Source organism: Amblyomma maculatum, chromosome 1 (genome assembly GCF_055883805.1).
Source record: "Amblyomma maculatum isolate TAMU_Amacu chromosome 1, ASM5588380v1, whole genome shotgun sequence".
Lineage (NCBI taxonomy): Eukaryota > Metazoa > Arthropoda > Arachnida > Ixodida > Ixodidae > Amblyomma > Amblyomma maculatum.
In genome coordinates, this window is record NC_139344.1 from 69,149,818 (window position 1) to 69,166,063 (window position 16,246).

A 16,246-nucleotide genomic window follows, 5' to 3' on the forward strand; every position below is an offset into this window, starting at 1 on the left:
CAAAGCTGCGCGGCCGTTCAGTCGGGTCACGCTAACCTCGAGCATGCGGGGGTTTAAACTACATGTACGCAAACTTCAACGACAAGAAAAAGATGCAGCCTAAGCACTTTAGTCTAGTCTTCCCCTATATACCAAAGAACATTGCTGTTCACAGGGAATTCGGATCATTCACGCTTCCGGCTTTCCGGTTGTGCACTCTTGCGGTTCGGTGCAGTAGGTCTTCGCCTCGACGAGTCGATGTGCAGGCCTCTAGTAGATTTAGCATGTCTTCTGCCACGGCTCTGAGGTAGAATTTAAACGAAGAATTTAGCTAAAAACATCCTGTTTCCTCGGTCTGCATGTGAGGAACGAGCATAATGCCATTTCACATACATACTTTGGACTGCCGAATGTTCAGCTGCACGGCGAGGTGTGTGTGTGTTGTGCCGGCGCTAGATCTTCGGAGGTCGATGCAGGACCTTAGACAGCGTAAATGCTAGGAATAGCTCGCTCGCATTACGGGCAGATCGAGGTGATAGTTTAGTGCGAAGCGAAAGCTGCTCGTGAATGTGCGTATCTCGATGCCAGCTGGTGGAGCTGGTGCAGTACGTAGCATATCGCCTGCAGCTATGTGCTTGACAGCGATGTTTGCCGTACACAACCCTAAGTGAAGACCGTGATCTATGTTAGAACGGATGCACTTTTCGTAGCACCTCATCGAGAGTCGCGGCTAGCTGATATCATAGAGGATGAGATCCATTCACGCGTAGCAAGCGGAATGTGGCTATGGTGGCTAGCCACCCTTCTAGCCACCATAATGTGGCCGCGTTCGACGTGCATATAGCCATGAGCCTGTATATCGACGTCCGCCGTATCTTTACGAGAATCGAATGGATACGTCGGACGTACCTTTAGACACTTCGTTCAATAATACCACCGCCACTGCCAGTTCTTCCTCCTTGGCGTTTTGTACAGCTGAGCGATAACAAGCCAACTGATTTACGCCGACCAAGAACACAGGAAACGGCGTCGTCACTTCGCGACCGAATTATGGAACAAGACGCCCGCTTGCCACATATGGTTCCATTATAATTTACGTCGACGCAAGCATCAAAGCCTGTGAAGTGATAACAGCAGTTTACTGTCCTAGCAAATCTTCATTGAACAAGACGTCAACATTTCAATTACCGGAACCTCCATCTTCTTTTTATGCGGAACTGCTTGCAGTGCAAGAGGCGCTTCGCTCTGTGACCGCCATTCCCATGCTTCCCACGGCCCATATTATCATACGTACAGATGCTCTCCAGGTGACAAAGCTATTAGACGAGTTAGTAGTAGCCCGGAAATCTGCCAGAACATTCTAGCGGCTCGCATACCAAATCCAATTCGTATTGAATGGACCCCGCGTGACCTTTTAAGTGCTCAAAGCCAAGTAGATTCTGCGACCCGCCTTTCAAACTCAACATCGACATCGCCAAACCTCATAAAATTGGACAATGCCACCCTGCTTTTAACAAGAAAGGAGCACCTCCGGCGCCGTACACGTGCTCTTATACCTCCGTGTACGGTAAGCCTCCCCCGCGGTCTAACCCGTGCAGAGGAGGTGGCGCTTCGGAGGATTAGAGTTGGGGTTGCCCTAACACCAGCAGTGATCCGAAAGTGGCCACAATTTCGGTATTTATATCCACACCCTGGGTGCCCCATCTGCAAGTCTAGAAACATAGAAGCTGACATCCATCACCGACTGTGGGATTGTCCAGCGTTGAAGCCAACGCGGATCCTCTCCCCCCATAATCCGCAGTCATATGCTGTTTGGACACTGGGACCGCATCATCGTTCACTCCTCGATTTCATTGCATCAGCCAACCTTTTTTCATTTATTTGACCACACCCTTCATCCATCATAACATTCCTTTTATGCCCTGAGGCAATAAACTTCGCAAAAAAAGAAAAAAAAAATGTCGAAAGACGAGAAAAGATGAGTTTAACGATCGGTACGCGCGGGTAGCAAGCAGTCGCTAGCGACTGCAACTCCAAAATGCTAATTTAAACAACCATGCCAAAAATTAGGAAATAATATAATTAAGCAGCTGCGATTGCAGCCATAAGGACAACTATATTAACATCTATTACAAATCGCGCGCAAAATTTTATGACTCTATGGCCAACTATCCACCTTGCAACGTTGCAACTACCCGATCGGCCACATCAGCCGCATCAACATCGAGTCCTATATAAAAATGGCGAAGGCGCAGTTGTTTCGTGTTGGGTAGCGGACAGCAGGCGGACATCGCCTCTGTAGATCCGCTTGCACCATGGATGATAATCACACTGACTACGCTAGCGTAGTGAGCGTAGTTGAAGCCATGGACAGCGACCATACGGGTTATGTATGCTTAACGCCTCCTGCGATGGAAATTGGGGCTAAATATTCTTCTCTTGAAGAACTGAGTGCGGCATTGAGATTGTACGAGGAGACGCACTTTACGCAGTTTTGGAGAAGCTCTTCACGCACAATCCTCGGTAGGTCGAGCACATTTCAAAATTGGATTGGATCACCCTCTCACTACAGTAGTATTGGTGATGGCATAGCATGTTGCCATGCTCCTCTTCAGTATACCTCAGCCGCGTCCAGTATTATATCAAAAGCTTACTGTGGTTCGCAAATCGGTGCAACTCAGTCACAGCGTATTGCTTATTTACGATTGAGTGAATGCGATAATGTCATAAGGTGTTTGTGCATCAGTGCGGAAATAAAAGTTTTCACGTGCGCCAAGACATGCCGACTATCGGATTATCGTGTGTTAGAGCGTCGTATGGTTACAGATTGTCGTGTTTGCTTCCTAAACAAGCTAAGACAGCTGGTATTTGGAGCATTCAAATATTTCGCCGAGTTTTCGCCAATGTAAGAACATTTATAACGTCGGGATCCTTTCGTCTATTGCGGGTGGCAGGTTATGGACAGCCTGTAAAGCAACTGGTCTTCTCCAATTTCGGCCCGTTAATGCCGAGGTGAAAATAGAACAGAATAACAGTGCATTTAGAAGGGCGGCAGCAACGTTATGAGCGAAGTGGCAATAGTTTTCCGAAGTAATGAATGTTTGGTGTGCTGTTAGGCTCGCTTACAATCCTCTCACTGCAAAAAAGCGGGCACAAAAATGATGGCTTAAGTATGGCTTGAACCTATTAAAGCGAGCGAAGGCTCTGTTAAACATGGTTTGGCAAGGTTGTACACGGTTTGAATTAATTGGACGCTCAAGCTTCGCCTTAAGAGTAGACGCAATAGCGCTTTAATACCGCCTTTTCATTCCGCAATTTTTTGTTTTTTGTTTAAACTGGTTCTGGGTTAAAGGCACAGTGTCTACTTCACTTTTCGGTGGATACTTAGACCTAATTTCATTCGGACCCAGCGAGGTGAAATCCGTAGTTCCACCCCGATTAGTACAGCTTACGCTCTAGAAGATCATTGGTGAAATTTAGAAGCTGCCCCACTGAAAAAGGTTTAGTGTTTGCATGCTTAACTGTCTCAAGGTGAACATTTCCACCCAAAACGTTGATGCAGGTGTGCGCACATCGATTGAAGTTGTTGCAGCATTTTCGCTGCTGTTTAGTATGGTGGTCTGAAAGAGTAATGTGCATGCTGTGCTCTCTAAAACATGTTTTCTGAAATGCAGTTTGTATGTTGGAAAAAAAATCGTTATTGGTCAAATTATCAGTTTTCTTCATGCTTTTACTGGTCAGGGCACTCCACTTTCATTAGTGAGTATTGTAGATTATCATTTTGATCACACTGGTGCAGGAAGCAAAGCTGATGCCTCATTGAAAATGTAGTGTTGTAACTAAGGATTCACTTTTCGGTTCCTATATTTTGCAAATTTGCCATACTTTTTGGTACGAAAGTGACACTACGCTAGTCATCGAGCCATTTCACGTGGCACAGCGTGGGCGAAGCTGCGCATGCACGAGGAGCTGCGCGACGTCCGAGGCAGAAGCTGGTGTATCGGAGCTGCTGTCACGGCTGCACTTCGTTGCGCCGGTGCCGGAGAAGTGACATCATAACCACAGGTGGCGCCAGCTGCGCATCACTCTCTCTGTTGGTTGTGCGGAGAAGAGGAGTGTGAGGTGTATATATAGCTAGGAGCGCGCGACCAGAATCGACCAAATATGGAGGAGAGCCCGGCCGCTGCTCAGTGCGTAGCCTAAGCTATCCTAAGCGTAGCCATGCAGCTGGTACTTTCGCAACTCAATTAGGTTTAATCAGAGCTAAACCACTGCCATTTGTTTGCGGTTTATTTCAGGATGCAGGTTTTTCTATTCTTTTAGGGAGTATTATTATTTACAGATGAATTACTCATCTTTCTCAATGATTTAATACAGTAGTCTTGTTTAAGCAAAGTCACTAAAGCCTGTGTTGACCTTTTTCTCAGCATGAATTGTTTACTTGTCAGTGATTAGTGTGTAGATGTTAGCACTTGGAGCTGAGGTTATAGAAGGAATTTTAATCATTAAAATGTAACGGAACTAAATGGGAATGTCAGAGATAAAGCACAGTTGAAAGTTTGCATTTAAGGACTGTCGCTTAATCGTTGCGGCACCCAGAACATGATACTTTTATCATGCCCAATTTTGTATTACTGTCTTCCATGCAGTTGACTAACTGCTGTGAGCTGGCTATGATAGTGAACAAACAGTGCTTAGCTAGCTGGCAGAGAGGAAGTGGTACTTCTTGGTCTGCAGTCATGTAAGCTTGTTTGTTTGCAGCAATACCTTAAATCGTGCAAGTGCACTCCTTATTCAAAAATATCATTGCATTACGCCCCTGGCTTCCCCAATCAGTTAATTTTTAACTTTGACTGCAACATATACACGGCAGCCAGGTAGCTATACCTTACTTGCTAAGAATAGTGACTTTTTTCAGTTAAAGCTGAATTTGGCTTAATTTTATTGCTTTTTATCATTTTAGGCTGAAAAGTCAGATTTCTAGGTATAACGTATCTATTTCATTGGAAAAAAGGTCTTGCTTATTCCTGCATGAAATGCTAATAGTCGCTATAAATTCTAGTTGATGGGTTGACCTTTATTTCATTGTCCGGTCCCTAGTAGAGTTGCCAGGCACAGAAACACATGCTTTTTCTACAGTGGCAAGGTACTGCAGTTTGTGTTTTATTGCATACTTCCAGACAGCTTTTTGTGGCTCTGCAGCTAAGGCTATGCAGAAAGGGGAATGAGATGCGGCATTACTCTCGTGCCAATGGGCATGGCCTACCTCTGCACTAACTACTCCCGCACTGCCTCTCCGACTTCCCCCTTTCACCTCACTGCACCCCTAATGGAACAACCCATCCCCCTTGGCACAAGGACAAAGGTCGGTCCCTTTCCAGCATAGCCATCACTACAGAGCCGCAAAAAGTTATCCAGGAGTATAGAAACCCCGCACTGCCTGTCCCTTATTTCACCCTTCCGCACTTATTACAACAACCCATTTTAGACATCACTAGAAGAAATGCCAATTGCTTTCCCTTTCCGGCCTAGCCTTTGCTGTAGTGCCATAGAAAGTTGTCCACAAGCATAGTTTGTTTCCACTGCACACAGTTTGCATTTAATTTTCACATGACTTTGGGTCGTCGTTACTAGTATTTTGTTATCAGCATCAGGAGAGGTCTGAAGATGAAAACTGTCTAGTGACATCTCTGTGAAGCTTCCACTTACCAACTGTGGCAGGTGGTGTTCAGGTGGTTTTTCCTCACCACTGACCAAAACTACCTCTTTCTGCTTCTAGGTGCGAAAAGGCGGCAGTGTTTGAACTGAAAATGGCTCTACAAAAATGAACTAAAGAAGTAGTTACGAGTAGAAATATAGTGTGGATAGAGCAGAACTGGAATAGATCAATGAGTGAAAGAATAAGGCTGTCTCATTGCCTCCATATCAGTCCAGTTTATTGCTGTTAAGTTTTTATTTTGTCCTAGTTTTACCTACATGCTTGAGACTGAAACTTAGTAAATAATGTGTGCACCCTTTTTAATGGGCTTAGCTGTTTTATAGGCACATAGATAGTGTTTTAGTATGATTTTGTTTCTTTTCTCATGCAATAACTGGGGGCAGTAGTGACTTTCAGACCAATAATGTTTCACAGCTCGTTTGTAAGCTGTGCAGCATCATGAGAATACATGATTGTCAGGTCTGTACCATGCGGAATACAAAGCTATACAGTTAGAAGTTCAAAGCTGAATGCACAGAGTGGTGATAAGCAAGGCACTTCTCTGAGGCATGGCTCTTGGCATCTGAATCTTGGAACTGGTCATTTTTTACTTCTACGCACTGTGGTGGCTCAGCGGTTAGGCTGCTAAGCTACTGAGCCGGAGAACCTGGGTTCAATCCTGGTCATCGCAGCCACATTTTGATGGAGATAGGTGATAAAAAGCTATTTAATTTGGGTACCATTTGAACAATTCTGCTGAAATTAAATGCTGTACGCAGCACACTTTTCATTCTTGTACTTAGTAGTTATGCTGACAAAGGCAAAACCTGTTGATACATGTTGCTGCATTGCAGTGTGCGTTATCTCAATGATTCTTAACGGCCCTTTAATTAACAAAAATATATTGGAAAGTCCTTGAATTGTATGTTTGGCTATGCTTAGCAGATTTGGCCGAATGTCTAAAGACAGTGGTAGTCACATTTTTTTTAGGCTCTTCCATCATGATACCATCGGTGCCAAAATGCTGTTTCAGATCTGTGTTCATAATATTGTTTTTGCAAAATGCACGACCAGGAAATATTGTTGCATGTACGAAAACTTGGCAGTGGAAAGCTTTGGGTTCAGGTGCTTAAATTAACTGACTGCTGTGTGCAGTCAGTCCTTGAGTTCGCTAATCAGTTCATTCTCTATGGAGCTGCTGGCTAAAAAAAAAAAAATTAAAAAACAACTGTCCAGTGTTAAAATCCTGTTGATGGGAGTCCACATTTAAATCTAAATATTTTTTGGGGAAAATATAGGGGGATTGTTTTTGCGTCCTAAACATCCTTAGACATTCAGAAATATTTTGCTTAGTTTTAAAGTTAAAGTCAGCTATAGGGCCCCGACACTCTTACTCTGAAAGCAAAACTAAGCTGTTTTGTCTCTAATGTTAGTGATTTACCATAAACATAGTAGCTGGTTGGTTTGGTTTTATAGAGTTTAAGTGACTCATGCTATGAGAAATGCTGGTGGGGAGCGCTCCATTAATTTCGGCCACCTGGGGTTCTTTACTGTGTACTGACATCACACAGTACACGGGTGCCTTGCTTCTTATCTCCATCGAAAAGCAGCCACTGTGGCTAGGATTGAACCCACATATGTCACTTACTATCATTACACTTGGTTAGGTACAAAAATTAGGTAATAACAGTCGGAAGAGGAATATGCCAAACTTAAGGGCAGTATGCGACTAAGTGGGAAAGAAACCTAACTGATGCCGTGATTGATCACCATTTACAGAACTGCTACTGCATAGCCATACTACCTATAACGGGAGACCTTTGAATAATAAATGAAGCCGCACCACTTGGTTGCTTTCACTGTACCTCTACGCATAATATCCAAAGCGTAGCTCGTGACATTTGGTTCAATTGATTCAAACAGCTCTTGTGGATTAGAGGTCTTTTGCCCATGGTCACGACAGCTATGTATACAAGAGAGGCCTTCCAAAATGAGATGAATCGTAATGTCAAAGCTGTATTCAGTGATCTTTTCCCAGATGAACTCTTGGTTGGCTGAGTGTGTATACTGAAAAATGTGACAGGCAGATAAGTTCTTCAATTGGCCTAATAGCCGGCTGGCTACCAAATTTCATAAGGCAGGCACTGGTATCAAACCACAATATTAACGCTTTAACTGCGACTCTGAGATATCTCGGGAGACCATACACGCACAACCCTTGCCACTCCTGAGTATACTCATGTTGCCGTTATAACTCACTCCCTGCCACTCCCAATACTATCGTATAACAATATTGATAGGGACATGCCACGCCGTCTTAGGGCAAGCCACATAAACGCATTGATCTTGCAGGGTAAATTTGAAACAACATATGTGTAGTATGTTTCTCCACCAGCATCATCACCATCATAACCGCATCACTTTCTTATCATCAGCATTGCTTCCAGGGTGAGACAGTGTGCCACATGCATTCACGTTCTGACAGTAAAAGAAAATTAGAAATTGCCAGTGGAGTCTTACTCAAATAAAAATGTCACTGATGAAGCAGCTGGGCTAAAAAGCTTGTCGAACAAAGATAGCGAGGAAGTGACCCTGCCGCCTATAAAAATGGGCAGCAAGCGGAAACCTGTCGAGCATAATAGAAATATTTAACAAATATGCCCTGCAGAGCATCGTAGTACGTTATTAGTTTAAAATTTCCACGGAACTAGCATGTAAAAAAATCTCGGCTAACATGAAAAATTACCTGGCAGGGAGTGTGCAGCAGTCCCAAAAATCTTGGCAGTGAAAGGGTTAATTAAGAGGGCTTGGTATATGTCAAGTAATTATGTAAATTTCACTAGTTAAAAAGTTGAGAGGAGGAGCAGTAATGTGAGCAATAGGAGAACCCAGGTGTGTCCTAAGGGTGGCCCAGCCATAAATATATTGCATTTTATGATCCAATGTAATGATTTTTATATTTTTGACATGGTTTAAAAATGCCCCCCCTCCCCCCTTCCTTTTTTTTCTATATTTTCTCAGCACTGTTGAATTGAAATTTTCGATGTTTATTCCCCAAATAAAAGGCCATGCAATGAACTAGGATAAACAAAATTGATGCATAAGTTTTGACATTACAGCTCATTGTTTTAATAGGTGCAGTTAGTCCATGTAAATCTTTCGCATTGTTCAGGTATGCAGAGATTACCTCAGTATTAATTACATTTATCCTAGTTATAGTGCATTAAATTCATGGGCATGCATGCAGCTACATAAATGCCAGAGCATTTTTCTATATTTTCATTTCAGGGGTTACAAATAATAGTTGATGTGACAGCAAATTTACCACATTTTTTTAATATAGATAACTTCCAGAAAATAAACTAACAGTTTGCACTTTAATTATTGCAATTAGCTAAATAAATTATGCTATATTAAATCAGATTTATATTTGTTATTGCTGATTTAAAGACTTGTTTTTTATGGGCTTCCCACCTCAAGCGTTTTTAGTCAACTTCATTTCTTTTGAAAGAAATTTGACTGCCAAGGAGAAGCACGCTGTTCTACTGTAGAGTCCTTGAACAGCCTCGCCTTCCAAAGAGCATGGAAGCAACCGCCCCTTGGTGGAGCTTCAAACCGTTGACCATGCAGTAGTGGAAAAACTTCAGCAGCTCTTTCTTGATGTCCACCTTCAGCAGTTTTGGGTTGAGACTGAAATTTAGTACAAGCAACAAACGTATTGTGGTATTGAACAAGGCCAAGAAGAAGTACCATGAAAGTGACTATTTATTGGGGGTTTTACTAGTATGCTTTTTGAGACAACCTTTTTACTTTTTGTTTTTAATAAAAATGAGTAATCTTGTTGAAGGTGTTACTTTTTTCTCCTGGGTATTCAACTGAATGTCACTTTAATACCTTAAGATGGCAATGTTTGGTAGGGCCTTAAAAGTCTTTGAAAACCCTCAAATAGTTTTCCTGTAGAAGTGCTGCGAACCCTGTGTCTCGTCAGCTTCCACTTATGCATCCGGGGGGGGATGAATTACTATTGCAATATTGAGAAAGACAGAAACCACTGCTTGCCTTTACAGATTCAGTCTGTGTATCTGCTTTTTTTTAGTTGAGGTACTGTGTTGAGACATTAAAAATGAAACTCTAAGTCTGGTCACAGTGAAGTCATAAGTATAATGTATATGAGCAACAGTTTGTTAGGTTTGCTTACAACACTATGATTTTGCATAAACTCAGTGTGGCCGTTACTCCCTTTTGTGTAACCCTTCAAGCTGCTTCTTTTGCCTTGAACTCATTGTGCAGGTGCCCGGAAGAAAGGCTTGAAGAGGCCTATTAGAGATGAACTTGTATACTCTGAGATAATATTCAGCTGTGCAAATGGGGGCCGAAAGTATACATCCAAGTCCACAGGAGCACGACCCAACCAAAGGTAAGCCAGAGGTGTCCCTTCTATGTCAGCATTCATAGCTAAATCAGAAAATGAAATATATGCATGTCTTTTATGAGCACATAGAATGAGAAAATGCGCACATTCATATCTTTTCTGAGAGAAAGTACAGATTTTCACTTTTTCAAAGGTTTTTTAGTGTGTTTGACAGCCTAGTATTAGATCCAAGTTTTGAGGCAGAGGCTTGGGCAGATTGGTACATCTTAGAATTAGAAATAACAGTGAAACATACAGGACATCTACCTTACTTGTCTTTATGTTTCACTTATTTCTAGGTCTAGTATTAGCTGTTCTTATTTTGCTTTGTTTGGCTAGTTGTATACAGCCTTAGAACTTATCAGTACTAGACATTGATGATTTCTTTAGAGTTCCTATGTCAGCACACAGCTGCAGTTTACACGTGCTGTTAGCAGGAAAATCGCAGAATAACCAACAGGATAAAGTGCGAGGTTCCAAGGCATTGAAGAAGCCTGAAAAATTTCTTTGGTGATCACAACACTATGGATACTGTGGAGTGCCTTTTAAAAGATGTCACACAAAATTGAGAGATTTGAGGACCAGGGAGAGGTGGAGTGGAAGCATAAATTGAATAACAACACAGTGAGCGTCTTGAGATAAAAGAAACGACAGCACAGATGGCTGCACAGCTTTTCTTTTTGAATACAGTAAAAGCTTGTTAATTTGGCCTTCAGAAAAAATGTTCTAATTATCTGAAAGTTAAAATTATCGAATTGCCCTGAAAAACTGTTGAACAAGTGGCAATTTTATCTAATAAATGCCTGGAATATGGTTGTGTATACATTCGAGATAAAAGCTGTGCGACAATGACGATTTTTCACAGATTTGTCAAGGGCTTTGTTTTGAGCACACTGTCAGGAGTGTCGAAGAATCCGCCTTTTTCACAAGATATGGCATCCTGTGGGGAGTGGTTGAAAACTCTGCTGCTACTGGTTGTAAACGTCCTCGTGAGACGCAGCCGCCTGCGAAATAACCATGTGTGCACTTGACAGCTACCGCCATCTGTCCCATACACCTTTCACAAATATGAACTGCACATGGCCCCTGAGATCAGCTCCGACTGCACCGATTGCGGAGGCTAAGAACCGCGCATGTGCAACTGGCACTGGTGGCTTGTTTTCATCCAAGGAAGGGGCGCACATGTGCAGAGCGGCCTTGTGAAAAAGGTTGATTGCTCTCAAATCACAAGTACCACTGCGGCCCTTTCCACAGGGTGAAGCAGTAGCAGTGGGGCTATGTTACAAATTTCCCCTTTGAGTTGTAGGGGGGGGGGGCTTCTCTGCACGGACTCTGAGTAACCTGTGCAGTGAAGCATCCTCAAAATGCAACTCTTGAGTGTACTCGAATAGCAGTGGAAGCGCATGGATGCAAGAGAGTAAGATATGAGTAGATGTTAGAATGGCGCAATGCCATCCCAAAATAAAGCTACAAGGCCAGTGACGCGTGCCGCAGCATCTGAAGTGGTGTGACTGGTCACATCACAGTCACAGAAAGTTGTCGCCGAGTGTAGCAAACTTGAACCCTAAGAGGTGGACGGCGGTGGGTGGTCAATTGAGAGGTGGGAGGCGAAGCCACTGCCACTGCTGCCGACCATGGGGAGAACCCTGTTGACTGCCTTATGGATTATACTAATACTACAATTATTACTGCAGCTATACAGTTGTGTTGTGGTGGCATCGGTAGCAAAACTGTAAGAAATCGGAGAGGCCTTCTTTTCTGCTTCACTTGTGAATGCTGCAAGCAGGATAGCAGGTTAGGCATATCTGCTCATTTTGGGCATGAAAATTTGCAGTGCAGGATTAAAATTGGGCTGTAAAATGACAACTGCTGGAAGGTGCGTAGGGCTGTGTAATGGAAGGGGGAGGAGAAGTGGAGTTGGAGAAATGGGCCTACCTCTCTGTATGCATAATTTGTTTGCAAATGTGCCATGTATTTGTTCTTGTGACATAGTTTTAATGCTCACTGAGCATGCTGCAGGACGTTCAAGATTGGCTGCACAGCAAGGATAAAGGTGGTGGCTTCTGCAGATGGCAACTTCTTAGAAGTGAAGCTCTTGGATGATGTGCATAACCATCCCATTAGTGAGGCAAGTACTGTTTGTGTTCGAGAGAATCGTGCCTTAAAGGGGCTGTAAAAGGAGATGTTAATTTTCCTTTAGCTAGACTTGGAGACTACTGCATCTTTTAAAGGTATACCGTAAAACCCGCATATAATACGGACCTGCATAAGATATGAGGTGTAATTTTGGGATAGCAAAAATGGAAGAAAAAGTTTTCGTTTGCGTATTATGCGAGTAAGGAAAGATCAGCAAAAATATTTATTTGCACTACATTTCGCGGTTGCCCTGCGAATTGTATGCGCTCCGCGCTTTCGTGGCCAACGCAACCCTACACCATACTTCGAATAGCGCCACGAACCTTCATGTACCGGTGCTGGTCTGCACCCCTTTTCACACTGACACACTTGATCATAGAAACCGCATGATCCTCCTGCTGTTCTAAAACCAATAGGCCGCTTCCAGCTCTTACGCGGGACAGCAGTGCACGAGCTGCGAGCTGTCATGAGCCACGCTCGCAGCTATCCATACCTAGCACCTCACGCAGGTGCGCGACATGTACGTTCTGGAAGTGTTCTCAGATTCAGAATTTTCACAATCATCATCGTCCAGTACGTGTATTGTCGGCTGAGATTTCGTTGCTAGAGGCATCTTTCTGTATAAAATCTTTTTCAGCACCCCTGAATGCGTTCAATATCGTGCATTTCTCGAAAGTGCGACTGACGCGCTCCTTGGGAATAATGGTCAAGCATCTGGGATTCGGCTGTAGAGCGTGGCCAGCAATGGCTGGAGATGCCCGTGAGAGACCCATGCAATGTACTGAGCGATCCATTCGCTATCCCTACATCATGCGAGGTGGGATCGTCCTCCTTCCAGTTGTGCATGTGTCGCAGGCAACGTGGTTACGAAGATGGCAAGGTCAGCGTGGTGAAACCGAAACCATCGAAACTGTCGCTCGACGTCACCGCTAGATAGCACCGTCTCTCGGTGGAAGCTAGTGTTCCTGTATATGCTAATACAGGAACACTAATGGAATCTTGATTCTCATAGTGCTGATGCTCGTGGCGTGAGTTGAGGGTTGAAATTTGTTCAAATCCGCATATAATATGAGGCGGCAATTTGATATGATAAAATATGAAAAGAAAATGTATTATACGCGGGGCTTTACGGTACTGCACAGATTGTGACTTTGTGTGAAATCGCTGAAATTTTGCATTTTTTGGAGGTGCGATTTCCTGAAGCTGCAGCATTTATTTACGTGTTTTTGCTTGGATGCCTTTGTTTTCTGGTTTTTGTACACACGCTTCAGACGCCGCCCAGAGGCATGCATGGCATCGCACGTTTCGCAATGGCCCGCCATATCATGGTCGCAGCGCTTTAGTTGTCACGTTTGTGGGCTCAGAGCCACTGGTATGAAAAGATGCTAGAAAATTAGTTAAAACATAAAAGTGGCAGTGCGATTTTTAGTTATTCAGATATTGAGGCGATCAGAGACTATATATATATCATACAACTGTGATGCCGCTGCCTGATCAGGCAAGGAACACTAAAACTTCGGCCAGGCATACACACCCAGCAAAGTAATAGCTCTGCATATTATAATGTGCGTTCCTATGCACAGGACAAGTTTTTCTGAAACTTACAAATTTTTCTTTCACAAGGAGCCACAGTCATTCATCCCTTCATCCGCCGTAAAGCAGCGCTGCATCTAGATGGAAGGGGCTGGAGTTAAATTAGGGATTTTTACAGGATGTAAGCAGTGCAAGCAGTGCCAGAAGCGTAGTGACTGCTAGAAGTCGAAAAGTAATAGCAAACAATATGCAGCAATTTTGTTTCTGGAGCTTTGTTAATACACTGTGTTACAAGTACTACGAATCGGACTTGTAGCACTTCCCCGGTGGCTTGGGCAGTGTTAGAAAATTGCCATCGTTGCTATATAATTGGCACCGTCGATGTTGGATTTTTAGGACCTGTAAGCCCTAAGTGAAAAACCTGACCAATTGGTTTCCAAATTTGTGCATGCTGGCGTGAGAACAACTGCTTTAAGTGGCGCATTTACTTTTCTGTTGGTTCAAGTATAGCATATACGTTGCCTGCAGGCAGTTTGGTTAAATACTGCAAATTCGGAATAAGGAACATGAGTGTGTTTCTGATTTAGTTTTGCTACGTGTCACACTTAAAGATGATCTTGTCCGAGGTTGTTCAGATACAAATGCTCAAAATAATGAGAATGCTCTCGAAGTATCGCTGCAGAAGTAAAATGCAGGTATTACAAATGTTTTCATGTATTTATCCTTTGTTTTACATACCGTGATTACATGTATTGAACATATGCTACGGGAATGCGCTTTCTTTCTTTAAACATACTTTGTACTCTTTAAATTTTCATGCGTTTCAGGTCCCATCTTTGTGAATGCATGACTGTCATGCTTCTTGCATTTCCTAGGGTATAAGTATGCGGGGGAGAGCACGGGGTTCGAGCCGCTGTCAGTCACATGTTGAAGATTAGCAACACAGCGAGGTTTGCATCGCAGTTGCTGTGGCCAAAATAAATTAAACTTGGGAGCAGTGTTTTCTAAAGCTGCGATACACAGATTATTATTCTTAGGTGTTTGGCACCCTTTGGCACCTTTTGGAAATGTACGACATATGTCCCTTTTCCGAACCACACTTAGGTTATAACCTTGAGCAAAACAGTTCTTTTGAACCCCCCCTCCCCTTTGGTGGTCCTGCAGATGCGTGGGTCGGATTCAAGTTCAAAAGGCTTTGTGCACAAGCGACTACAGAAAGCCACAGCATTCCAAGCTGGTCCCCTACTTAGCGTGCAGACAGCTACAGCAGGCGCCCATGGTAGCAGGCAAACAGGCAAGCAGTCAGGCTGAGCACGGACGCAGGGAAACAGGTGACGTCACAGCGTCTGAGAAGCAGTAGATTGAGGCACCACCACCAGGTGTACCATTTAAAAAAAAAAATGACGAAAAAGTTTGCTTGTTGCCGACTTTGTGCAAGAAGCGTTGCGATTTTTGTAGGCTTAAAAACTCCGGCTTTTATTAAAGTACGAAAGTAGGTCACCTAAAATTTTATACAGTATCCTTTAAGGTTTAAGGGGGTCTCTTGGAACAACCAGTAAAGCAATGAAGCACCTAATTCACTCCAGGTAGAGAGGGGAAAGCGTCAGCACGCAAGGCACATGGAGATACATCTCTTGAATGCCTGGTGCCCTCGCTAAGCAGAATTCTCATTGCGTTCGAGGCCTGCAAAGCAAGTTTATTGCTTATGGTTTGCCAGCGTCCCGTCCCACCCCCCCTTGTGAATCCCCTACTTGACGACTGCGTGCCAATGGCTATGCCACCTACCTTGTGGGCTGGAGATGGGCAGCAAGGTATGTACGTTGACCGAGCCTCTAACTCGAGTTTGTTGGTCAGCCTTGGTGCACCGCAGGCATTTATGGCCTTTCACTCCAGAGCGAGATAATGAGAAGCAGCACATGAGTTACATATGAGCGGGAAGTAGCGCACGCATCGAGGCACTTTCCACATGAGACGAGAAGAGGGCCACTACGTGAGAATGGGAGGCTGTGAGCATAAGACACATGTGTGCCTCTTTCTAACACCTAAGAGGGGAGGAAAGCAGGCCGGGCATGGGTAGTAGCAAGTGAAAGAAGGAGCTCTGTTTACACCTATTTACGTTATGGCTAGCCTTAGAACGCAGTGGTCAAAAAGCCACAAGGAATCTCCTTTCTCGGGAGCTGAGAGCAACACACTACCCGAACACGGCAGAATGTTCTGTGGCTGTGAAATGGGTACGGATTACCATGCTGACTATAAGATTGTTATTACTGTTACTGCAGCTGTACCTCCTTGTCATGGTGCCTTTAGTAGAGAAACTGTAAGAAATGAGGGAGGCCTTATTTTTGTGCTTTATTTGTGAGTGATGCAAACGGGAAAGAGGTAGCGAACGGGAGAGACTTCCCATGGGGTGCTTTTCTGCGCTAATAGCAAATGAAGTGGCAGCGCTGCTATGATGTTTCCGAGTTCTGCAAACGAAATTTGCATAAAAT

At 43.8% G+C, this 16,246-nt stretch overlaps 1 protein-coding gene across 1 annotated transcript in view; it reads left to right on the forward strand.

Moving 5' to 3' along the window:
* The first annotated feature begins 2,199 nt into the window (after window positions 1-2,199).
* Window positions 2,200-16,246, forward strand: part of LOC146202747 (uncharacterized) — a 53,588-nt gene continuing 39,541 nt past the window's right edge. The window contains exons 1-3 of the mRNA XM_084588301.1: window positions 2,200-2,502; window positions 9,968-10,094; window positions 12,108-12,216. Of these exons, the coding sequence (XP_084444427.1) occupies window positions 2,295-2,502; window positions 9,968-10,094; window positions 12,108-12,216 (444 nt within the window). The 5' untranslated portion in view covers window positions 2,200-2,294. The remainder of the gene's footprint in view (window positions 2,503-9,967; window positions 10,095-12,107; window positions 12,217-16,246) is intronic.